This window comes from Lutra lutra, chromosome 5 (assembly GCF_902655055.1).
Source record: "Lutra lutra chromosome 5, mLutLut1.2, whole genome shotgun sequence".
Lineage (NCBI taxonomy): Eukaryota > Metazoa > Chordata > Mammalia > Carnivora > Mustelidae > Lutra > Lutra lutra.
The window spans coordinates 95,499,129-95,526,686 of NC_062282.1; the positions used below are offsets into that span (position 1 = coordinate 95,499,129).

General features: G+C 36.3%; 1 protein-coding gene across 5 annotated transcripts in view; it reads right to left on the minus strand.

Annotated features, from left to right (window-relative positions):
* The window catches only part of ADAMTS6 (ADAM metallopeptidase with thrombospondin type 1 motif 6), a 312,212-nt gene that overhangs the window by 281,317 nt on the left and 3,337 nt on the right, over positions 1 to 27,558 (minus strand). For 2 of the 5 annotated variants that reach the window (XM_047730844.1, XM_047730845.1), the window contains exons 2-5: positions 26,148 to 26,193; positions 13,534 to 13,909; positions 10,796 to 11,160; positions 1,109 to 1,277 (exon numbers count right to left, since the gene is read on the minus strand). In XM_047730844.1, the coding sequence (XP_047586800.1) occupies positions 1,109 to 1,277; positions 10,796 to 11,160; positions 13,534 to 13,630 (631 nt within the window). In that variant the 5' untranslated portion in view covers positions 13,631 to 13,909; positions 26,148 to 26,193. Of the gene's footprint in view, positions 1 to 1,108; positions 1,278 to 10,795; positions 11,161 to 13,533; positions 13,910 to 20,585; positions 21,196 to 26,147; positions 26,194 to 27,558 lie in introns of those variants that run through there. The other 3 variants (XR_007127597.1, XM_047730847.1, XM_047730843.1) reach the window with 3 other exon arrangements.

Genomic DNA, 27,558 nt, shown 5'->3' on the forward strand with positions numbered 1-27,558 from the left:
TAAACAAATTCCTTAATATGGTTTACAAGCCCTTTGTGTCTTGGCCTTCCTTGTCACTTCAGTTTCATCTCTCACGGCCACTCCTCACCCACTATGAAATTCACCCATCCCTCCAGTCCACATTCTAATAACCCGTTCTATGAACTGGCAATGACTGCAATGTGACATTCTCTCTTCTGGTTCAGGACTTTTGTAAATGCTGTTTCTGCTATATGGAACATTCTACCCACTGTTCCCTCTACTTTCTGCACAGCTACCTTCTCATTCTCCATCAGGCCTCAGCTTAGAAGTCACTTCTTCCATGAAGCCTTCTTTCACCATTCATGTCTAAGTTTGCTGTCCCTGCTATATATTTCGATAGTACCCTAACACTTGAATACTACCTTAAGACTCTTCAAATTTTATTCAAGTGTCTAACATCTCACTATTAGCATAAAAACATCAGGCTAACCAGACAGCACAGAGGACGAGGCAACACTTGTGCTTGAAAATTATAACTATTACCTGGATAAAATAGGGTGGGGGTTTTTTCCCCTTCAAAGAAAAAATAATTTTACACAGACTTATATTTTAAGAACTTCTCAAACAGCTTCCAACTATTGATAAGTGACATCCTTTTTTTTCCCCAATAAAAAGGAAGGTAGTTTTTTTTTCTTCTTGTTTTTTTAATTCAGGTATAATTAACATAATTAACATACAGTTATAATAGTTTCAGGTATAGAACATAATGATTCAAAAATTCTATACATTACTCAGTGTTCATCAACACACGTGTGCTCTTAATCCCCTTTATCTATTTTACCCACCCCCACATCCACCCTTCCTCTGGCAACCACCAGTTTGCTCCCTGTAAGTAAGAGTCTGGTTTTTTGTTCCTGTCTTCTTTATTTTTTTTCCATTTTTTCCTTATGTTGTTTCTTAAATTTCAAATATGAATGAAGTCATATGGTATTTGGATAGGTGACATCTTTTAAGAGGACTCTGAGCATTATCATTCTAATTACTCAAATTCCTATTGACTTTTATTATTAACCTTTCCATAGGTGTCAGAAGAAAGACAGTGGCAAATCAACACAACACACTTTGTAAAAGCCACACACTCACTCACCTGAAACCCCACAATGAGAGTGATCATACAGATGTCGTTGCTGGAGGGTAGACTTTTTGTAAATAACATGAGGATGACCATTTTCATAACTAAAATGTGTGGAATCCTCTGTGGTATTCTTTAATGGTTCAATAAAATATTCTTCATCTTCTGTAGCAATAACGCCATGCTAAAAGAAGAAGGAGAAAAGAATTTACCAAGAAGAATCATTTTAAAAGTCAATTATCATTGCCAAGAGTCAAAAATAAGTTGATACCTCTCCAAAAAGAGGTTAAAACACATGTTAATAGAAATTCAGTCAATTATCTGTACCCAGCAAAACATTATATAAATTTACCTATATCTTAAAGAGGATTTTTAAATTCTTCTACATGCCATACATGTCTTGTACTAAGCATGTCACATACATTATTTCCTCCAATCTTCTGCAAAACTGTGAGGTAGCAGAGATTGCCATGTGCTCGCTAAGACTTGTTTCCTTTCCAAATTGTGCACACAGCTTAACTACATCCTCTGTGTTTAGGGATAGCTCTATAATTAAGTTTTGGCCAATAGAAAATGAGAAGAATACTATATACCACTTTTAAGCTCATCTCTTGAAAACCTTCCCAAAGAAAATACTCTCTCTGAAAAAACTACCTAGGGGAGGCAGAAGCTGAAAGAGAAGCAATCTGTGTCCCTGACTGACTTCATGGAAAGCTGCCCAGCATAGACACTGAAACAAAGGAGAAATAAATTTCTATTGTGATAAACAATGGACATTTTAAAGTTCATATCATACCAATTAATATGTCCTTGATTGATATATATCCTATTTATCTCCATTTTGCAGACAAAGTAACAGACTCAGAGCTTAAGATCTTCCCCAACATTACATAGAGATAAATGAAGGAGCTGCATTTCACATAAAGCTCTGCTCTTATTCATATGATATATTCCTCATACCTATTCACATAGCGGAGTGTTAGCTCAACTACAGTCCTTTTCAAAACTTTCTCTAGCCCAGGGGTGCCTGGGGGGCTCAGTGGGTTAAGCCACTGCCTTCCGCTCAGATCGTGATCTCAGGTTTCCTGGGATCGAGTCCCGCATCGGGCTCTCTGCTCAGCAGGGAGCCTGCTTCCCTCTCTCTCTCTGCCTGTCTCTCTACCTACTTGTGATCTATCTCTGTCAAATAAATAAATAAAATCTTAAAAAAAAAAAAAAAAAAAACTTTCTCTAGCCCAAATGGAGTAGCTTCAACCTTCTTTTGAGCTCCAACAGAGCTTATTATTGGTATCATTTATTTTCAATTAATGTCTCACTTTTTTGCTACCTCTCAAGTATGGAAGCTACATTTACATTTGGTATAACTTTTCAACTGCACGTTTTATCTCCCTAACTATACTATTTGCTTTTTTTTAAGGCAAAAGTTTAATGTCTCATAAATCTTTTTATCGGTTATAACTATAGAAAGTGTTTCATATGTAGTATGAGCACCAAATAAAAGTTGGTAGATTTAAAGAAATGAGAGAGTAAAAGTTATCTGCATTAGAAATAAGAACTTCCATACTGGTCTATTAGTGTTTTCTTAAATACAGCACATGTGAGGACTGCCCCAACTAATTTATGCTGTAACACTGGGTGAAACACAAACTCTCTTGGTGTATTTCCTCAGCTGGAAAAATGAAAGGATTGGTGTAAATTAGTAGTTTTAAAACAGCACTCTGGGGAGCCCTAAGGGTTCCAGGGAAGTGCCCTCAAGGGACTGCCCCAGACAACAAAGGGAGACCTATAGGGCTTAGATTCCTGCACTTAGCAATCAGCTGTGCTTTTATTAATCTATGTAGTACTTTTTCTACCTAACATTTCATTTGAGAAAAAGGTCTTGCTGCTTTAAAAAAAAACTGCTGAAAATCTCTGGTCTGGATAATCTCTAAGGTCCCTTTGAATCTAAATCTCTATGATTCTGTCTAGGGAAATTAATGTTAAGTACCACATGCTTGAAAAAGATAAAACATAATCAGAGCTGCTCTAACTTATAGGTGAAGTTGGCAAGCACCTACACTAAATGAACTAAAGAATGCAAAAAAAAAACAAAAAAGCAAGCCTTAGTCACTTCACATTATTTTGCCATTGTCTGCTTTACTTTAAGGATATAAGTCCCTAAATTAAATGCAAATACTGACAGGAATAACATAATATGCCATTAACACAGTCTAATACCTGAACATGAATTATTCTACCAGGAAGAGTAACAATGTGATCACAAACTGAGCATGGTCTTACAGAAAAGAGGGTTTGTGTAAGAAGTTTCGGTAAGAGAGAACTATAAGAAGTGAGGTAATGAGTACTGCCCAGAAAGATAGAGCACTAAAGTCATACATATCTTGCTAACCTGTGGGCAGAAGGATGTTGAAAGATCCCAGACAAGAAGTTCAGGTTGCTGGGGGAAAACAGAGTCAGTAGCTTGGTAAGTAAATAAAATCTCTAATTTCAAATATGGAAAGACTCTGGAAAAAAAATCCAGAAATTTGAAGTGTTAGGTACTCTGTAAGATGTTTGTATACCTTTTCTCACTTATTCTTATTAGCTCTCTGAAGTAAGTACTACTATCATCTCTACTTTGCAGGTGAGAAATACAGACTAAGCAAAGTTAAGCAACCAATTCTTCAATTGACTTTGGAGTCTAGATTATTAGGCAGTATAGGATAAACAACCCTTTATCCTCTGAGGGTTGTTTCTGACTTTATTTATTCTTTCACTGAGGATGTTCTGAGTGCCTACCAAATGTAAGTACTATTCTAGGTGGTGGGGATACAGTAGTAAACAAAACCAACTCTGGCTCTATGATGGAGCTTATATTCCGGTGGGAGGACCTAGATAAGAGGGATTCATTCATTAGATAAATGATCAATCTGGCAATGTTAAGTGTTAAGAAAAAAAAAAGCAGTTTAAGAGGACAGAAACTAATCAGAAGTGAGAGAATTACATACTGTTTACGATGGTCAGGGACATCCTCTCTAATAAAGTGGTATTTGTACAGAAACCTGAACAAAATGAAGGAGCAGGTCAGACAGGTATCTTGTGAAAGAGCAGATCAGACAGTGGGAATGGCAACAAAGGCAATGAGGTATGAGCACACATACATATTTGAGAAAGAGCAAGGAGCTAGAGGAGCTAGAGTGAAGAAGGGGGAAAATTATTACGAAATTAGAAAAGTGCTGGAGGGTAGATGATGGAGAGCCAGAAATCTGCACCTGCCTAGCAAGAGCCCTGCTCTCCCTCACTTCCTTCTGCACTTCCACTCACCTCTACACAGTGTGCCTCAGGCCATCAGGATGAAAACCATCATGCCCCCTTTCCCTGACATGCCAATCCCTACAAGAAGCCCAAGACCAATCCCCTGGATTCAATTCCCCCTATGGTTATGTGCATCATATTTTCTGATTCCATCCCCTAACTCTCCCCTTTCACCATTTAAAACACTTCCCTTGTGCCTTCTCAAACTCATGCTCAGCCTCATTTGTGAATGTTCACTTCATCTTGCTCAAACACCTGGGTCTCTCTAAATGACACTCTTTCTTCCCTGCAATCCTCTGGAATGGTGGATCCTCTGTTTTCTTTCCTATATGTCTCCTATTGGACCAGGAGGGAGGGGAAGTGTCCATGTGAGTCACTGCCATTTCTAAACAATTCTCACTCTCTCCTTCCTCTAAAACAAACAACAACAACAAAAACCACAAAAACCCCTGCCAGCTTCCAATCTCATGCCATCACCAGCTCCCTCTGCTATTGCAGTTACTAATAAGCCATAGGCACTTTCCTCATTCATTCAAGATTTAACTGCTGGATCACTGTCATTCTCTGCAATACTATTCCTGAAATAATTGTTGATTTCACTATCTTAAGTCACCAGTTCTTAAAATGTATGTGTGTGTGTTCTGGGTCCCTTTAGAAATCTAATGGGGATGAAGCCTAGGGACTACTTCTAAGAATAATATTTTAAATATAGAAAAAATATATAGGATTATAAAGAAAACTGTTGTACTGAAATACCATTATCAAAGTATTTTTAAAAATGCAATATAAGAATGCACGTGGCTTTTTCCAACACTTTAAATAAAAAGATCTGCAGTGGAGCTAATAACTATTATAATTTTACAATGGTGATTAACATAAATAATATTTTGAAGAACTTGCAAAACTGTAAAATGACATGAAAATATCTATAATTTCTATTGGAGTCAGCTATTACCTTATTGGTTTGTTATCTATATTCATAATTGAAAGAACTGTTAAATTTCATTAAGAATTAGTAAAGATAGGGGCGCCTGGGTGGCTCAGTGGGTTAAAGCCTCTGCCTTCAGCCCAGGTCACAATCCCAGGGTCCTGGGATCCAGCCTGCTTCCTCCTCTCTCTCTGCCTGCCTCTCTGCGTGCTTGTGATCTCTGTCTGCCATATAAGTAAATAAAATCTTAAAAAAAAAAAATTAGTAAATATAAAGATGTCATTTATCTCCATTCCAGTTCACAAATCCCCTGAATTTCATTCACGCACCCCAGGTTAAGGACTACAGACATAGATGGTTCCTTCAACTCCTGCCCTCTCAATCCCTTGACCTGCTCTCCATCAAATATCTTGTCGTTCATTTTATCTTAAGCCCATATCCATGGTCAAACCCTAGAGTTCAGTATTTCAATGCTTGCAACCCTGTCAAAATCTCAATTTCAAGTATCCCATTCTTCTAGGACTATCTCTCTAGTATCCCAACTCTTAGAGCTAGTTCTTTTACACCCACTAAGACCTCAGGATTCTACCATCTTTTCATTATACTCCACCTACTTCATGTCCTCACTCCCTCCTAATCCTTCTTCAGTTCCACCTTCAATTCCCTTGCTCTTTTCTTCCTTCACAGAATTTATTTGATAAACCACAACTCTGATCAAACCAGTTTTGATCCTCTGGGCCTGCAAACTTGCAGCTTCATTTAAACCGAGAAAAACACATTGAGATGCTGACTAGTCTCACTTTAAATTCATAACCATAATCTCAACAATGTCCTTAATGCTTCACAGCAATTTTACTACATTTCTCTAATACATTCAGTATCCTGTTCTCCTGGATAAATATTCCATAATTTCTTGTCTCCTCTTAATCCCTAATGACTCATCTTGCCATCTTCCATTCCAATAAACATCATATAACCTCCTGCAAACTCCTACAACCCAAATATCTGCCCACCTGCACCTCATGATCATATAATCGTTTTTATTTCCTCTTTTATGGATGAACTTGAGAAATTTTCCTTTTCTCTACATAATCATTCCCTCTTTATCAAATAAAACAAAACCTCGTCTGATTCCACTCTGCCTATAGCAACTGATCATTTACTTTTTCAAAAAAGTCTTTAAAATAATTATCTATGTCCTCTTTACTCCCATTGCTTTTCAAACCTACTCCAATCAGGTTTTTGCCTATATTCCATATGCCACCATGACTTCAGCACTGCTTGTCAAGGTCACCAACAACCTCCTCATTGATAAATCCAATGGCCAGTTTTCAGTCCTCTTATTTTGACTTGGCAGCATTTTTCTCTTGAAATAAATGCTTCCTTTTCTTAGCTTCTAGGATATTTGTCTGGTTTCCTTACCTCATTATCCTTTGCTATCTCTTCATCATCTTTCTGACCTCCCTAACCTCCTGGAGTGCCCAAAGGCTCAGTTCCTTAAGCCTCTCTCTTTTTTTTTTTTTTCCAAATCTCTTCTTTATTCTCTATATTCCCTCACCCCAAGCAATTTCATATAATCTCCTGGCTTTAAATGTCATCTATATATTAATGATTCCCAATTTTATAACTCCATGATTCATATCCCTCTCCTGAATTTCAGACTTGCATATCCAATATGTTATTCAACATATCAAGTTTAACAAGTCCAACTGAATTTAAGATATACACTGACCCATAGTATGGTCCTCCTCCAGGTTTTCTATCTCAGTTAATACCTGAGTCTTTCTTATCTCAACTCATGGCTGCTTTCTTCTAGTTGTCCAGGCCTCAAGCTTGGAGTCATCATTGATTTGATCCTGTGTCTTCTAAAATCTACCATCTGGCCGCAGTTCTCTTTCCAACCTCACCTTCCATTACACTCCCTTTCTTTCATGAGTTCCAGCCAGGGCAGTCTTCTTGCTGTCTCCCAAACACTCTTAGCTCACATCTTCATACTTAAAGATTTCCACCTGGAAATCCTTTCCTTCAGATGTCAGCTTACCTTCCTCATTTTCCTTAGGTCTTCACTCAGTATTTTTTCCTTCTTAGAACTTATCATTATCCAACGTACTGTGATTTTTATTTATTTATCTGATTGTGTATATCCTCCACGAGAATGCAAGCTTTGTGATGACAAGAATTTCTCTTTTGTTCAGTGTTGTACTCCTAGCACCTAGATCAGTGCCTATTATATGATCGGTACTTATAAAAATATTTGGTGAATGGAAGAGTGAATAAGGGAAAATGTAGAAAGGCAACTGTGGACATAACTAAGAAATAAAAACAAAATGTAAAGAAAAGAACAATTAAAAAGGAAAATCTCTTGAAAATTAGAAGTATGACTGCTTGTAATTTTTAAATCAGTTGAAGGAAAAGAAAGCAAAATTGGAGAGATCTCATAGAACTTAGAACAAAACAGAAAAAGAAGGAAAAAGAGAAAGACAAGGGAAGTAAAGAACCAATTACAAAAAGGCAGGGGTAGGGAACAGGAAGAGAAATTAAGGAAATAATTTATTGAATTTCTCTAAGCTGAAGGTGTGTCTTTAAATTGAAAGCAACCATTAAATATCAAATAAGGATAAGGAAGGAGGATCCACAGCTTAGGACATTATTATAAACTTCTTAAAATAGAAAGGATAAAGAGAAGATCATATCACTTTCATTGAGGAAAAATCTTAGGAAAGAAAAAGAAAAAAACAAGAAGCAGACTGCTTCCCAAAATTCTCCCAAAATTAATCAGTGATAATCTTTTTAAAGATCCTTAAATCATTCCCTAAGACATAAAATCGTACTTATAAATTTGATGCCCCATATTTCCCTTTCCCAATTCCACCATCCATGGTTCTGAAGGAAAATGATTTTTTAAAATATTTTATTTATTTATTTGACAGAGACAGAGACAGCGAGAGAGGGAATACAAGTAGGGGAGTGGGAGAGGGAGAAGCAAAAGCAGGCTTCCTGCTGAGCAGGGAGCCTGATGTGGGGCTCGATCCAGGACCCTGGGATCATGACCTGAGCCACCCAGGTGCCCCTGATTTTTGAAACCAGAATTCCACATCCAGCTAAATTATTAACTAAATATGAGGGCAACATAAAGTAACTTTCAAATAGGTAAGGATTCAGAAATTTTACTTCTCAGACACATCTTCTGGCATAATTACTTGAAGATATTCTCCAATAAAACCAGGATGTAAACTCAGAAAGAGGAAGATGCAGAACTAACCAGGAAAAAAGAATCCCAATATGAGAGATGTACAATAGCTCAAGAAATTAACCAACAGACTGGAAGAAAAAAAGAAGAAAAGGATGGAATATATTCCAAGCAATAGATAAAAAGACTAAGGAAATGGATAATACTGATCATTTGGTTAAAAAAAAATTGATTTTTTTCACAATAAGACAAAATAACAGTAATTAGAAACTCCAGAAATACAAAACCTGGATAAGAAAGCCATGGTTAAATATAAAGCAAACTAAAATGTGACATTATTTTGAATAACAGACAAACAGTAATATTAGGAAGTCTTCTTTGAATGCGGCAAGGGTTGAAATACTGAAACAATGGGTGAGAAAATAGAATTAGAAAACACTAATTATCTCTACATTTACATTATTTACAACTAGAAACAGAATTGGTTAAAAGGGCCTTTGAAGGGTACCTGGCTGGCTCAATTGGTAGAGTCAATTGAGCTTGATCTCAGGATTGTGAGTTCAAGACCCACGTCAGGTGTGGAGCCTACTTAAGAAGTGGGGGGGCACTTCGAAAAGTGGGATTTTTAGAAAAAGTGTTTACATTTTACATTTGATTAAAAATGAAACATAAGGGACGCCTGGGTGGCTCAGTTGGTTAAGCGGCTGCCTTCGGCTCAGGTCATGATCCCAGCATCCTGGGATCGAGTCCCACATCGGGCTCCTTGCTCAGCGGGGAGCCTGCTTCTCCCTCTGCCTCTGCCTACCACTCTGTCTGCCTGTGCTCATGCTCTCTCTCTCTCTAACAAATAAATAAATAAAATCTTTAAAAAAAAAAGAATTCTTTAAAAAAAAAATGAAACATAAAACAAAATAAGAATAGATGCAGGAGTTACTAAGTGTGGTGGGCAAAGGTGTGATGAGGAACAGAGTATTTACATAGTCTCAAAGTATCTGCTCACAAATTCATTATTAGTTGCCAAGGAGAAAACAGTAACTTCAGTGGGCAAACCTGGCAGACCATATCTTAAGTAGCCAAAGGTAGTCAACATGGGCCATGCAGTTTCAATAGGAAGCAAAGTAAAACAAAAAGGTGTTAAAAAATAGAGGGAAAGAGAGCAAGAGTCAGAACGTCTTAATAAAGGAGAAAAAATAGGGGCACCTGGGTGGCTCAGTGGGTTAAGCCTCTGCCTTCAGCTCAAGTTATAATCTCAGGGTCCTGGGATCAAGCCCCACATCGGGCTCTCTGCTCAGCAGGAAGCCTGCTTCCCCCTCTCTCTCTGCCTGCCTCTCTGCCTGCTTGGGATCTCTCTCTCTGTCAAATAAATAAATAAAATCTTAAAAAAAAAAATAAAGGATAAAGAATAGATGGGTGACACTCCGCTATCCCCTTAGATGTAGAAGAGTATCCAAACTTAGATGGCAGTGGGGATGACTGGGAACAGTATTTTTCTATCATATTTAATAGCAAGTGTCATTTTAATATACGAGAAGTTTCAATACAGATTTATTTTGGATTATTCTTTTCTTTTTTTAAAAGATTTTATTTATTTATTTGACAGACAGAGATCACAAGTAGGCAGAGAGGCAGGCGGAGAGGGGTGTGGGAAGCAGGCTCCCTGCCGAGCAGAAAGCCTGATGCGGGGCTCTATCCCGTGACCCGGTACCATGACCGAAGCCGAAGGCAGAGACCCCAACCCACTGAGCCACCCAGGCACCCCTATTTTGGATTATTCTTATTCCAAAAAAATCTGTTTTATATATAAAGCCCAACACCATTTACAGAGAAACTAGCAATCAATGTACTCAATTTATTCTACAAATAATATATGGTTCTAAAAATTATTCTTTGAAGAGTTAATGCAAACACTTTGATAGGGCTATCAAAAGCAAAGACAGCAGAAATAACAAAAAAATTTAGACTATTATCTTCCTTTCTTAACCCAACTCTGTATATTCTTTTTTTTTTTTTTTTAGATTTTATTTATTTATTTGACAGAGAGAGATCACAAGTAGACGGAGAGGCAGGCAGAGAGAGAGAGAGAGAGGGAAGCAGGCTTCTTGCTGAGCAGAGAGCCCGATGTGGGACTCGATCTCAGGACCCTGAGATCATGACCTGAGCCGAAGGCAGCGGCTTAACCCACTGAGCCACCCAGGCGCCCCCAACTCTGTATATTCTTAATGGGAGGAAAGACATTTACATTGTGAATTTATTTCCCCATCAGAAACTAAAAATTATAACATCTACTTACCAACCCAATACAGTTGCTTAAAGCCACTTTAGTTGTACTACGTTGATCTTGCAAGTATCCTGTGTAATGACAGTTGTCTAAAAAATCATGTTTCCACTGGGGTCCATCTTTCCCCCAATATTCTACCGTAAAATGTTTGGACACGAAATCTGTGTTGAGAGTCAAGTTTAGGTGAAAGTGCTTGCCATAGGCTGAAAGTTTAAAAAATAACTTAGATACTGCCTGCTGTGGATCAATAGGGTCCATACTCCGTCTTCTCCTGGAGTGTTTATCATTTTTCACAGTAAAGCTGAGAAAAGCTCCATTTTGATCAACCCTTATTGGAATAGTTAGCTGGTAGTGTTCTAGATAAGTCAGGAATTCCTCTTTGTAATCACAAGGCAGAGAATCCAGAAAAAACACATGGAAGAAAAGAAAATTTAACAGAACGAAGAAGTAGCAGTATAAACAACAAAAACTATATCAGCATCATTATATGTGAGATATGAATAAAAACTGTTATGTTAAACAAAATGAAGCTTAAAATCTAATGATGAATTAAGTTCCAATTGTTCCTCAAAATAGGATTATTTTAAAATTAGTTTGAAAGACTATTTTTTGTTTTTACATTTATTTCTTACTGGATTCTAAAAGCTAAATTCTTATAGGAAACAGGAATATTTTATAGTGAAATAAAAAACAGTGAAAAGTACACATATTTAAAATAATAGATAAAATAGATAAAATGTTTTTTAAAGTTATCCAAAGGAGTTAATATTGAATTTCTACAGCCTTGTAGAAACATTTTTTAAATTGTCAGTTGGAATGGAAAATACAGAAGCCATTTCGGAAAGCAGTCTGGCAGTTCCTCAGAAGGTTGAACATGGAACTACCATCGGACCCAGCAATTCCACTCCTAGGTATTTACCTGAGAAAACACATATCCACACAAAAAGTTGTACATGACTGTTCATAGCAGCATTATTCATAATAGCCAAAATGGAGAAATAATCTGAATGTTTATCAACTGATGAATGAATAAATAAAATGTGGTATATTCACACAATGGAATATTATTCAACACATAACTGATACATGTATGACATAAATGAAACTTCATAATAACTGCCTTCATTATTAAAGCTCATTATCTAACATTCTAAAAACATTATGCAACGTGAAAGGAGTCAATCACAAAAGACCACATAGTATGTGATTCGTTTTGTGGGAAATATTCAGAATAGGAAAATCTCAAGACATAAGTAGATTAAGGCTGTTTAGGGCTGGAAGGAGAGTGGTTTGGAGAGAATTTGGGAGTGATTGTTAATGGGCACAGGGTTTCTTTAGGGGTGTTGAAATGTTCTAAAATTGATTGTGGTGATGGTTGCATAACTCTGCAAATATACTATAAACCATTGAATGGTGCACTTTATATAAGTAAATCATATCATATATTTATTGTATCTCAATAAAGCTGTTTAAAAAATCTTAGATTGAAAAAAATTTAAAGTATTATTACACATATTTTCCTCATTTATGTATACTTAATAGTTCCAATCTACCTTCTTAACCACATCTTCCTTTAGTGAGGTTTACCACTAAGGGAAACCAAATGTCTGTCCATTGCCTCACTGTCTATACATGGAGTTCACCCACAAATATAAACTCTTATGAGAGTATGACCAAATAGAAATAAATTAAAAGGCAGTATTTATTTCATCTCTTATAAGTAAGAGTTCATACTAAATGCTACAGCTTTATTAATAAACTTTGAGAGCCACATTGTATACATACAGACTTCTAGACATATACATCAACATAGAAAGGCTTGAAAGTTTGGCTCATCCACACCAAAAAATTATTGGTTACCAAACATTCATGGGAGAGCAATCAAAAAAGACATTTTAATAAATCTATAAAGATTGGCCATGTCCTTGGAAAACAAAATGTCATTCACTCCATGGATCTCTGTTAAGATCTTTTCTATACTATAAATTCAATTCTATATGGCGTCTGGTTTCAATTCTGTGGTGGCTCAGTCTGTTAAGCTTCTGCCTTCGGCTCAGGTCATGATCCCGGAGTCCTGGGATCAAGCCCCCCATGGGGCTTTCTACTCAGTGGGGAACCTGTTTCTCCCTGTCCTCCCAGCTCATTTTCTCTATTGCTATCTCTCTCTCTCTCTCAAATAAACAAATGAAATCTTAAAAATAAATAAATAAATAAAGTTCAATTCTATGGATTCAAATTAGGAACCCGTGGATTAGAGTTTGAAAAGTTGTACTTCTTACCTCTCTTACTCTTTTACTCAGATTCTAGTTCTTATATCAGAATTCTTAAGCTTGGAAAGTATTTTTATCACTTAGCCTCCATATTAGAGGGACCTTGTATCAGAATATGTCTAGTTTTTTGCTCTTTTATAGCATAAACCCTTGGATTCCTTTTGAACATGACCTTGCCTGTAACTCCTAGCAATAAATGAGCTTGTTAAAGTTTAGGATTCAAAATAAGAGGTCTGAGTCTATCATCTAAGAAAGATCAGTCAACTGTAAAATACACTAGATGTTAAATACTAGTATAACAAGTTAGACTACTTAGAACCCTCAAGATTTATGAAACTAGCACTCTATTGGTACAGTGGGCCTCCACTTCTATCACTACATATCCCAGAGAAAACATTCACCCAAACTAAATATTCAAAATCTTTTCTCATCAAATTAATAGCAGTATTTTTTGGTCATTTTCACAAGCAGGACTCCTACCTTGAGAACTGTACGAAAGCCTGTGGTCACTATGAAATTCCGATGAAGCCATGATGAGGCTCAAAATCCAGGTCAACGTCTTCCACAAAATTTCCATAATTTAGAAAACTGGATGATTTTTTTGGAGGGCTACCTATGTGCTAGAGAGTCAATACCATACCAAAATCGAAGCATAACAATTTTATTTCTGTAAAATTTCTTGCAAATTAATTATTAGATGTTCCACTGTTCAACAGGTACTTTTTTCCAACATCCCATACTTTCTTCTGTATCTGGATTCATTTTTTCAATCCAAAAGGAAACAAAAGAATGGTGGTAAAATTTTCACAAGCAAAGCATTTGACTAACTAGTTACTAAAGTATGGCCATTTTTAACCTAGAAAAACAAACAAACAAAATTTATGTTAAATGAAAAATATTGATGCATGTTTATCAAAAGACAAAAAATACAGTATGATTTAATATAGTTAAATTACACTATTTTGTTCTTTATAGTCTAAAAACATCCACAAGACTAAACAATCAGAAACCTAAATGGTAAGCAGGATAATGCCAGAGCTACTTAATAATCAAAGAAAGAATCTAAAGTGAAATCATAAAAATTATTTTTTTAAGCTTTGAAGAAAAAATGTGTGGGTACAATGACTAACCTCCTTTCAATAAAATAAAAGGTAGAGTGATTTCACAACCAAAATTCATTTTATGTAAGGGATAAATAGTATAAAATTCCCATTCCTTGATGTGCTGTTTAGAAACACTCATATTCAAGATTGATTTGTTGCTATACAAGACACTTATTATTTTTTCTTAGAGTATATCTGCAAATACAGAGTGACACTTAGCAACGGTCTGTGAACACTCAGACACTAGCACAAAATAAACTTCTAAAAATTTAAGCCATATTTACCTTACCCCTTGATTTTATCTGTAAGTCTTATATGACTTAAAAAGGAATACATATGAGACAACTTCACCTATCTAGAATGTAACTGAAAATAAAAGAAGTTCATTTTCTGAAAAAGAAAGAATTTTTAAAAATTCATTTCAGGTATCACAACAGATTTCCTGTCCTATCTCATGCACTTTCTTTTCAACTCACAACCTAACTCACAGTCCATGAATTTACATTTCGTACCAAATGCTAGCATATGTGACTACCTGATTTCCCAGCACATAGTACTTTGGAAGAAAAGAGCAAAGGAACTAAGAAACTACGTCAATAACAGCACAAAACCGAAGAAAAAGAAAGACAAACTAGAAATTAGTGACAGAACCCCAAAGTAATACAGTTTGGGGTACAGGCAAATGGCCCTTAAATAGTCTGACAGTTCCTATAGTGTTATAGCTCAATATTTGATATTCAAAACACTGCCTGAGTCAGGAATAAAAGATTCAATTGTTTTTAATAATATAACTTATTACTAATATAGAGAAGTACACAAAAAGTACTAGAAAGATTTTCATTCCACATTCCTAATGTATGGGATTAAATAATAAATGTTTACATATATGTTGGTCAAAAAATGAGTAAATGAATGAATAAATACTGATTAAAAGAACATCACTTTAGGCATATAAGAGGATATTTGTAGTTGATTGAAAAATTAATTTATGTGGAATACTTCATTCCCTATGGTGCTAAAAATGTTGGTTATTACAACAAATAAAACAACTACAATCATTTAAAACTTCTTCCATCCAAAAACTAATTTATTAATCAACAAATATGATTTACTATGTTCTTAAAATGCTGTTATGAGGCTACAGAAAAGATTAACACAATCCTTGCCATTTGAGAGTTCATAATCTAAGCAAGAAAGAAAAAAAATTCAAGGCAGAATGACATTTGCCATAATAAAATTATGAAATGGCATTGAGGAGATCAGATGAGGGAAATGACATCTGAATTAGAGAAGGATGGATCAAGAAAAGCTTATTTAAAAAGTGGCATTTGAGATAGGCCCTGGAAGATGAACACAATTTCACAGTTCAAATCAATGGAAGCAATCACTGCAAATTAAAGACATATATTCTACAAAGTCTAGATGGAAAGGAAAAAACAGAAAGTCATTTCAGTAATAATAATAAGTTTGGTTCCTATGGAGAAGACCAACAGGTAATATCTAGAAAGTTAGTTTAAGGTCAGACCAAAAATGAAGAGAATTTTAAATATATGTTACTTCTTTTAGTATTCACAACAATCTTATAAAGTGGATATTATTGCTGCTATGTCAGGCAGTCTCTAGGATGGCCCCAATGAGCCTACCTCCTGATATCCACACATTTGCATAATTACCTTCCCTTGAGTAACTTGAAAAATGTTACCAATAAAGTGTTGAGAAAATGTCACGTCAATGATTATATTATAAAAAATTCTGATTTCTATCTTACTAGTAGACTCTCTCCCTTTTGGTTTTGATGAAGCCAGCTGTCATATAGAAGGGCTCACATGGCAAGCAACTGAGAGCAGCCTTCCAATAACCACTAACAAGGAACTAAGGCCCTCAATGTAATGGCCTTTGAGAACTGAACCCTGCCCACTAATATGTGAGTTTAGAAGCAGATCCCTCACTAGTCAAGCATTCTTTGGTGACCAGAGCCCTTGCCAAAATCTTACTTGCAGCCTCATGAAAGACCCTGAAGCACAGAACATAGCCACACCAAGCCCAGTTTCCTGAATCGGAGAACTGTGAGATAATAAATGTATGTTTTTTTAAGCCACTAAGTTTATGGTGACTATTTTTTTTTGCAAGAATTGATAACAATACGGCTCCCAATTTACAGATAAGACAGTTGAAGCTCATAGTGGTCACAAAGCTAGAAAATAGCAGAACCAAGAGTCTTACAGAAGGCTCTCTAACTCTTAAGTCTAAATTCCTTCTACCATATCATACTTCCAGTTTAAGGCACTCTAACTTGAATATTCAATAGTAGACCCATGTAACCACTGTCAAATAATATGATCATAACAAATGGTTAAATTAATTAATGTGAATAGTTTTAAGCAACTTTACACACAATAATTGTTTCATCTCAAAATTATTTCTACAATGATTTAGTTAAGACATATGCTTACTCAGGCAAAAATCTATAAAGAGATTAAGTCACACCATTAGTCAATAACTAACTAAAGGAAAGAATCCAGTTATCTTTATTCCTAACCTACTTACATACAGTGTCCATATTCCAAAACTTCCCATGAGATATTAAAGTGTAACTGTCACTTCATAAACAAGATTCACTCTCCAGATGGCTTGAGTGTTTTGCATAATAATGTCTGACATTAAATGAGTCCCATATATGCCTTAATCTTCCTCTAAAGAAGAACATTTAATTAACACATTTGAGCTCCTTTTCTATTAGCGGTGATATATTTGTATGACTCCTTCATCCTTTTTTCCCATTTTCCTGGGCTCTGAAACTAATGACAAACTTAAAGTTGTCTGGGTTTAAGGAACACCTATTTTCTCCTCAAGAAATTTCCTACTCTTCAGTTTTGTAACCTTCACTCTTACAATTATCACCACTGTCCAGTAAACGCCCAAATTAAGTAAACAAGTACCACTGAGAGAAAAAGTAATATGTGACTACTTGGCCAGAAGTAGACTAACATTTGATTTAAGAACTTGTAGTAAAAAGTTGTATTGGTACATAATAGAAAGAGCCGGACCTTTAAAAAAGTTAAACCAAACCTTGTTTCCACCACTAGCTATAGTATCTGGCACATGGACATGCAATAAATTTGAGTTTCTTTCTCCTTTCCCACACCCATCCTCACTCCCCACTTTTTTCTCAATCTTCTGGAGCCAGTGAAGAAACTTTAATAAGTAAATGAGTTGACCGAGGTCAACTAAAATCAACAACAACTAACATAACAACCTCTCTTAGTTACCTACACAATAAAAATGAATAGTTAACCTACTTTCTGACACCTGCTAGAGAGGTTGATCTGGATATTATAAAGAAATGTATATAAACACTGACTTTTTCAAATATAGTTTCCATAATTCAAACTAACATTAAAATATTACATAACTATTCATAAATCATTATGTATTAACTCTTTATATTGTATAGGAGTAGCATTATTACCTAGTGGAAAGGACAAAGGCTTGGAGTTCTGGCTTGACTCCAAGTTACTTAACCTCTCTGGATATTTTTCCTCATCAATAAAACCAAGATAATGGTATCTACCTCACAAAGACTTGTCAATTAAATCAGATTACACATGATGTAAAATGTCCGCACACTTCACTTTAATGACTAAGGAAATATTAACCCCCCCTTCTTATCTTATTCATAAGGAGTATGATACTTTTCAAAGGGTTTCCTTAAAAAATAGTTTCATGTTCTTGCATTTCATGCAAAATGTAGAATAGTTAAATATGATGATAGGAATCAATCAATAACATTGTATTGTCTTTAGTGCAAATAATAAAGAATGTAGGTCATGATAATTGGGCTTACAAATATTTTAAATTTAAAAATTCCATTTTCTTTGATTTCACATATGCTTTTTTTCCAAATACAAATGTACCAGCCAGTAAAGTTAAGGGATTATTTACCTCCTTCCATGGATCAAAGGTACACTAGCTAAGTGGAAATAAGATCAGACAACTTGCTCTACAGTTACTGCCTCAGTAGTTTCCCTGGTTGAAGGGTTCTTACTTGTCTTTTCCCTTTATCATCTTTACTTCAAGTGATCTGGGAGTAGCCAAGGTAATAATTTCCTCTCATGAACTATTATTATGGAGCTAAAGAATATGTATAACATCCTACTCAACTTCTTTCATCCATCTTAACTCTGGTTCTTTATTTTAAGGCTGATTTGGTCTTCAGAGGAAGCAACAATACTCTGTTCCCTTCAAGTATTTAATTTCTATATGTGAAAATTAACTTCTCATTTCATTTTCCATTTATTCTCTCAACAAACATTTAGAGTCACCTACTATATGCCAAGGACACTACTAGGCTATAAGTACAAAGGTTTCCAGATCATTTATAAACTTTGTGAGATTAGTGTCCCAAGGTATAATTGAAAACACTCAAAACTCACCTATCAAGAAGATCAAATGAGCCCAAAGCAAACATACAAAACATCATTCTACAAAAATCAAGCTCCAAATTACATGTATTCCCAAACTGTTTTTTCCAGATGACAAGTATAATACACTATCTGTATTATAACTTCTCTGTTGAAAAGCAGAAACACCTTTTTCTTCTGAGGCTATTACAAAATGTTGATAATCAACTGTCTTTTGGTAGAACCAAGAGAACTATCCACCTCTTCTGGCTTTTCTTCTTCTCCTAAGAATGTGTTATTAATTTTCTTAATATGTTAACTCTCTTTATTTTCTCATAAAACTCACACACAGGGTAGGATTTGGCATAGAGACCCATCCTAAACCACTAGTAGCTACTAGTGGTTGCTAAGGAAATGAAGAGGAAGTGGTAAGAGTAGACAAGAGTAGAAATTAATCTTACACATATTGGCCCAGACATGAAAAGTATTAAAATATTTCAGGTCTTGAGGTTAGAGGTTTTTCCCCTTGAGCATCACAAAAATATTAGTACAACAAAACAGATTTTTTTTTTTGCTGCCATTTGTGGCAGATGAATGCATTTGATTTGTTTGAAATCAAGTTATTTGCCTCTATATGCTATTCTATAGAAATCCAAAACACCAATGATCACACTTAAGCACAAAATCAACATTAACCAGAACTGTAGTTATCACTTTGGTGAAACACAGGAAAACAATTATTTCCAAAATTAATTTTCCCAATTTCCTTCAAATACACCAGTTTTACATTACATTTCTTTCCCTGTCATGAATTTAAAAAACTGTCATTCCTACATTTTAGTCTAATCAATATAAGCTATAAAAGGGAAGAAAGAAAACTACCAGAAGAAATTTGAATATAAAAGAATATGTTGAAAATCACACTCCAGTGTCTTTTTAAAAGTTCCAAGCAATGGTTCAGTTTCCCCTTTCCTCCTCCATTCTGCACTCCGCCCCCCCATCCTACTTCGCCCAGACAGAGGGTAATAGTCTGAGCTGCCCTGGTTGAGTTGATCCTAAAGTTAACATTCAGCAGCCCATTTCCAGACAGCAGCGCTAAATCTATTTGGATAAAACGCGTGTGACCCAGACAGTTGGCATTTGGCCCAAACGCGTTGCACCGGCAGCTCAAATAAAAACAAGAGTAAGAAACTCACTCTCTTGTTCCCTCTCAGTGCGCTTTTTCACTCTCTTTGCCTCTAGTACAACAAGGAAAGAAATTGCCAAAGACAGGAATTGTAGTACACATTATCAGAAGGCAGCTTTCCAAAAACCCCTCTGGCACTCCAACTGCCCCCCCCCACAACAATCCCTGAACTTTGATCCCATATACCATATACACAGACATACCCAGATATTCAAGGCTCCGGAGGGTTATGAGTCTAGCACGTCGTCCCAAGTGGCCAAAAGTAAATCAAAAACACACGCTTCCATCTCTTTGATTAGCCTATTAAAAGCTTAACATATCCTAGAGCATTGGGGCTATAGCTAGCATATTAATTCTGCCCTCTGAGCCCAGGCATAAAATATGCACTTGTCTGACTACTTAAGACACTGACATGAAACTATAAAATGCAGGTTTTTCTTTAAGAAAACTAGAAATCAGTTTAAAATACACATCATTATTACCTTCCCGATTACTATTTGGTGATAGTTAAAAGACCAAATAATCATAATCAAGTCATATTTCACAAAACATGTCTATTCGTATAATAGACGTGTATTTTTTGCATCATAAAATACTTGCAAGACCCAGATTTCTCCAACCCCCGACTAGTCTGGAGTTAAAAAGATTTCTATCTGTAAAATGAGTTCAGTCAAGCTCACTCATTGCCATTAAAAACACACACACACGCACATGCACACATACACACACACAGAGAAAAAGTTTTCTACGCGTTATTCGGAAGACAAGCAAAGCACAAGTTTTAATTTTTTTTTTTTAAAAAAGCAAAAACGGTTTCACTGAATATTGTTAAGTCTTCCTTACCGTTTTCATCTTCAAATTCTGATAAAAAGTAAGTTTCAAACAATAGAGATTGCACTGGACGACTCACGTACTCTCTCCCCTCTCTCTCTCTCTCTCTCTCTTTTTTCTGTCCCCCTTTGCAAAGCCACAGCAGTCAGTTACTTATTCTGCAGCCAGAATAAAACCCTATAGTCTGGCTAAACCGGGCTTTAGAGAACGGACTTTGCGATTTGGCAATAAAAGAGATGCCATCAACACATCCAGGCTACCATCCAGAGATGCAGCCTTTGCAAATCCCCTTTCTCTCTCGACCCCCCCTCTGCAAAAAAAGGAAAGGAAAAAAAGAAAGAAGGAAGGGGAAAAAAAGGCTTATTGGGGGTGGAAGTGGTGCCCTCTCTTCCTGGACAGCTTAGTGCCTTTGCTATGCAAATAACATGTGAAGAGCATCAAAGGGTATCAAGAGAAAAGAAGACAAGAGGAGCAGGAAGGGCAGCAAAGTTTTGTTGAAGTAGCCCTAGATCTCACTACCGGCCCCCAGCCAACTTGAATTGCAGCAGGAGAAAATTTTGGCAGCTTTTCCTCGGAGGCAGAGCACACTGACGTCAGTCTGCAGATGTGCCGGGCTGCGTCGGGTGCGCATGTGTCCTGGGTCGTCACGTGGAGGGGGAGGGGAGGTAGAGGTACAATCAGGGTAACCAACTACCAGCCATTCAGAAGGGCTTAGACAATGTCAACTTTTCCACCCTGTGAATGAGAGAGATTCTGGCCCTTCTAAACTCAGTCCCCTACCCCACTCCGCCTCTTTTTCTTCCTCCTCCTCTTTTTAGAAATTCTAGCCTGGTTTGTGATTAGTTGTTTCTTGGAAAAAGGAACGGGGAGGGAGAGGATGAATGACTTCAGATGAATTACTGTCACTGTTAAGATCGCTGGTGTCCTTCTCCGTGTATTTTTTTAAGTCCACGCAACAAAAATAGTAAGAGTTACACATAAAGTGTCCTTAAGGAAACTTACAACAAACTTAGATCAGTGGCATATTTCAAGACTCAGTAGCTACATGTGCATAAAATGCCTGTGTTTTTTCAATATACCTCAACAAGTAAAATTGCCACCAACAGGGAGAGTAGACTAAAGTAAACTAAGACCAGCACATTTTCCATCTGATTACCGACTTCAGGTTATGTGGGGCTTTAAAAGAAGGGGGAAAAAAAAGTGGGGGAGGAGGAAGAAAGAGAAGCTTGCATTATTTCCAGATGAGGGTGAGACTGGCTGGTGTTTTAAAGTGCAACCGGGGAAAGCTACAAGTGGAGTGTATTTTTTTAAGTCAGTACATTGAATGAAACCTCAATGACTGTCCAAATGAAAATAAATCCAAAGTCAGACCCCCAAAAAAGGGAGAAAAAAAAAAACAGGAACCCTGCTGCGATCTTAAGATAAACAAACAAAACCTCAAAACTGGTTCTTCAAGCTTCCCAATCCCACCCTCCGTCCCACCCCCACATCTCCATACACACCAGCTGCTAGTACACACTTTAAAGAATAAAACACCACTAAAACGTAGCACTTTCACTTTCATTTGCTGGGAGAAAGCCATTGGCATTACTGTGGGGGAAATGCCCAAATATGTTTTCCATGTCCTAAAGCAAGCAAACAAAAGTCTGGCACACAAATCGGAAACAGGAAAAAATGTGAAAATAGCTCAGGACAAATGTTGCCTTTCAGCGGTGTGATCTGCTGCATCATTTATCTGTCTCTATGGTTGAGTGTAGGGTAGGGAGAGGTTTAAGAGTTTCCGAAGCTGGGGGGGACACGGGTTGGGGGGGCGGGGTATTGACGCCTTGAAATTCCAGTCGGTAGTTAACGCCAAGTCAATTTCCGATGGCCAGAACCAGAAAGGGGAATTGGACCGGAGGGAAGGGGGTGGGGAGGAGGACGTTTCTGAATACCCGCTCTTAAGTTTCAAGCTTCTGCTAACATTATTGCTCATTTGACATTTTTTTTTCTTCCTACACCGGAGGTAGTAGGTGTAATTCTTCTGGTGAATACATGAATAGTTGGCTAAAATAAGGCATGAATCAGACTGAGAACGTCCAAGAATACAGTTATTTCCATTCTTTTTCTGAGGGTTGAAGGGGAAAGCTTTTGTCTATAGTCTTTAATACTCATCTTGACCTTAATCAGTAGTATTTGGCTCAATGCCATTTAAAAAGTAGAAATACGTCCTGTGGTTGGCATTGACAGTTTTAAATAAGGAGGATTCATATAGAGATAGATAGGTGATTTATTATAAATAGATAGATAGATAGATAGATAGATAGATAGATGTATTTGCATTAAGAAACATGGATGACCAATCCCCTAGCAATAATTGTAAACACAAAAAACAAGAAGAGTAGGCACAGAACTGTTTTTGCATGAAACCACCCTTTAAGTAGTTGTGAACTTTATCCTTAATTTTAAAAAACTGGTATTAGGGCACCTGGGTGGCTCAGTGGGTTAAAGCCTCTGCCTTCAGCTCAGGTCATGATCCCAGGGTCCTGAGATCGAGCCTCGCATCAGACTCTCTGCTGGGCAGGGAGCCTGCTTCCCCCTCTCTCTCTGCCTGACTCTCTGCCTACTTGTGATCTCTCTCTGTCAAATAAATAAAGAAAATATTTTAAAAAAATAAATAAATAAATAAAAAATAAAAATAAAAAATAAAAAACTGGTATTAGATAGATACTGCCAGCACAGGAAACTAAAGTTAAGGTGTAAGTAGGATCATCTCTACACGTTATCTGAAAAGTTTTTACTCTCAACTAAGACAAACTGCCCTAGGAAGTATTAACATTGTAAAGGAAAGGAGCCTATTCCAGGAGAAATGGACATTGGCTAATTACTTATTCAAACAGTGCCATCCTGCGTCTAAAAAGAGTAATGAAAATTTCCAAAGGATTCCTTTTCTCCTCCAAATGTCTGAGTTAAGGAAAAAAAAAACAAACAAACACAGTATGAGAAAAGGAAAAACATTATTAGCATAAGAAATGAAGTTTCAGTTTAGCTTTATATGTGCATGCATGTGTGTGTACAAGTAACTGCATTACAGAAAATTCAAACATGTATGTAAGTAGAGAAATAGTAAAATGAACCCCAAAATATATATGATCCAGGTTTAACAGGTGTCGACACATGAAGAATTTTTTCCCATCATTTGCTCCACTCCCCTGGATGATCTTGAAGCCAATCCCAGATAACATTTCATTGCATCCATTAAATACTGACCTATGTTTCCAAAATATAAGGACAAAAAAATAATAATCATGACTATACCACTATTTCTCTTAAAACATTAGTATTTCCAGAGTGCCTGGGAGGCTCAGTTGATTAAGTGTCTGCCTTCGGCTCAGGTCAAGATCCTAGAGTTCTGGGATCCAGCACCATGTTGGGCTCCCTGCTAAGCAGGAAACCTCCTTCTCCCTCTCCCATTCCCCCTGCTTGTGTTCCCTCTCTATGTCTCTCTCTGTCAAATAAATAAATAAAATCTTTTAAAAAATTAATATTTCCTTAATTTAAGCAAATATCAGATGTCCTCAAATGTCAATAAAGGCCTAAAACACTGGTTTTTTTGGAATCAGGATCTACATATTGCATTAGGTTGATCAATCTCTTATGTCTCTCTAACTCTTTTTATTGAAGTAGAATATTCACACAGAAAAGTACATACATATATAAATGAGGAAAAATGTCAGTCTAACAATTTTTCATAAAGTGAACTTGCCCATGTAACCATGTGACCATGTAACTCTTATAACCTATCATTTGCCCCTTGTTTCTTTTTTACCTTACAATATAAATGCCATAATAATATCTTGGGATCTTAGCATATATAGCACTTCTGTTAACATGGAAATGTTTTAGTGCAATACCCATGCATTAATTCCTAATTGAATTATTTGAAACAAATTTAAATTAATCCCTGAATGAATTTAAGGTGCAGTAGAATTCTTTTAAAGCTTTATAATGATCAGTCTTTACTCTTTGAAAATTTTTCTCTACAGTTTTTCATTTCTTTCTCTAAGAAATGAAGATCATAGACGGAGTAGACTTGATAGCAAATTCCCTACTTACACCTAAAAAAAAGCTTTGCTAGTAGTCTCCAGAAGTCTTAATAAACCAAAGTACAGGGGCGCCTGGGTGGCTCAGTGGGTTAAGCCGCTGCCTTCGGCTCGGGTCATGATCCCAGGTCCTGGGTTCGAGCCCCGCATCGGGCTCTCTGCTCTGCAGGGAGCCTGCTTCCTCCTCTCTCTCTGCCTGCCTCTCTGCTTACTTGTGATTTCTCTCTGTCAAATAAATAAATAAAATCTTTAAAAAAATAAATAAATAAATAAACCAAAGTACACAGAGCCCTTTCAGGAATGGAATAAATGGAAACTTGGGAGAGGAAGGAATTTGTATGTATGCACGCACACATGTCTGTCTATCTGTATGTATGTATGTATTTCAGAAATTGAAAAAGAAGAAAAAAAAAAAAAAAAGCAAAGGCAGAAAAGCTTGAGAGCCCAAGAATAAGGATTGAAGAAATTTTAGAGGTAAGAACAGAATTTTAACTTGCAGTTTTTAGTGTGTTAGGATGTAAATTAGATTTAATTATTTTATTTTTATTTTTAACTTAGATTTTAGGCAGTTAACATACAGTGCAATATTGGGTTTCTGGAGTAGAATCCAGTGATTCATGTATGTATGTATTGTATATATCCATGTATTGTATGTATTCACGTACATACAATACCCAGTGCTCATCACCAGTGCCCTCCTTAATACCCATCACCCATCTAGCCCATCCCCTATGCACCTCCCTCCATCAATCTTTAGTTTGTTCTCTATTGTTAAGAGTCTCTTATGGCTTGTTTCCCTCTCTCCTATTTTTCTTTTCCCCCTTCCCATATATTCATATATTTTCTTTCTTAAATTCCACATGTGAGTGAGATCATATGGTATCTTTCTCTGACAGACTTATTCCACTTAGCATAATACACTCTAGCTCCATCCATGTCATTGCAAATGGCAAGATTTCATTCTTTTTTATGGCTGAGTAATGTTCCACTGTATATAAATACCTCGTCTTCTTTATTCATTGGTAGATAGACATAGATTTAATTTTTTAGGTAAAAACCAAGACATTTTTAAAAGATTTTTAAAAATTTATTTATTCATGAGAGACAGAGAGAGAAGCAGAGGTAGAGAGAGAAGCAGGCTCCCCATGAAGCAGGGAGCCCAATGAAGGACTTGATCCCAGGACCCTGGGATGATGACCTGAGCTGAGGGCAAATACTTAACCAACTGAGCCACCCAGGTGCCCCATAAAACCAAGGCATTTCTTAAAATTAGACTGTTTGCTTGTATTTGTAGAAAAATGAAATGAATTCTGATTTCATGTTGGTTTGGAATTACTAAACTGGACTAAATCTACAAATGTCAACATGAATAAATTATGTAACATTAAGTTGAAACACTGCAATAGCTATATTGATTCAAACTGGGATAGGATGTACATAATATGGTACAATTTATATAAACATATATATATAATATGTATTTCAAACTTACAAAAGCATTCACAGGAAGAATATAGTCTCTTGAAGATCATAGTTACCTGGGGAAGAGAGAAAAGAATAGGACTAAGGAGGAGCACAAAGTGGCATCAACTAAAACTATGAATTTTATTTGAAAAACAAAACAACTAGAATTAACATAAAATGATAAAAATCTGCTAATTCAAGGTAATGAATATCTATTATTTTGATCTGTATTGTGGGAATAATTTATAATTTTATAAAAACAAAGGAAATTACCATTTCTTTAAGATTTTATTTATTGGAGAGAGAGAGAGAGCATAAGCAGTGGAGGGAGTGGGGAGAAAGGACTGAGAGAGAGAGGGAGCAGACTCTCTGCAGGGAGCCCAATGTGGGGCTTAATCCCAGGACCTGAGTTCATGACCTGAGCTGAAGACAGATACTTAACTGACTGAGCCACCCAGGCACCACAAGAAAGATTACTGTTACTTGTTATTACAGTTAATCTGGCAATTTCAGAAATTTCACAGTGCCAAAACAGTTTTAACTACTTACTATTTTCTTCTTTATTTACTTTTCTTATTTACTTTTTTATTAGAGTATGAGATTAATAGCAGAAAGAAAAAAAACATATTGAAAAGTATAATTAATGATTTATAACCATACTATACAAAGAATATCTAACATTCAAAATGGAGAAGATGAAGCCAAAGCATACCAGTGAGGTAAAAACATAAACCCCAATATGCTAATAACAATTAGCATTGTGCAAAAGGCTAAGGAGTATAAAAATATAAGGTTCCTTTTCTCAATAAATTCACAAACTGGAAAACAAGATTAAAGTGTGATAAGGGAAAATGCAATAAATTACATCATTTAGTGATATATATTGTTAATGCTTTGTGCTCCAAATGGGAGAGAACACAGTGAAGTCTAAATAAGGATTTTTCCGACATCCATGTTGCCAGTCAGTTGTTCAATTTTGTGGTTCTTTCCTTGAACTCACAGCAACATTCAATTCATTTATGACTCCCAACTTCTGGAAATGTTGTGATTTCTTCCCGTGGGTTGTCACAATGTACTCTTCTAGTTTTCCTATTTCCCCAATGGTACTTCCTCCTTCCCTTCTAAATTACTAAATATTAAAATGCCCAGGAGTCCTGATACCCATTCTATTCTTTATCAACTAATTTTTCCTTTAATTAATGTATGCATTCCAATGACTTTATTTATTTTTTTTAAAGATTTTATTTATTTGACACAGAGTGAGAGATCACAAGTAGGCAGAGAGGCAGGCAGAGAGAGAGGGGGAAGCAGGCTCCTTGCCTAGCAGAGTGCCTGATGCGGGCCTGATCCCAGGACCCTGAGATTATGACCTGGGCCAAAGGCAGAGGCTTAATCTACTGAGCCACCCAGGTGCCTCTTTCCAATGACTTTAAAGACCA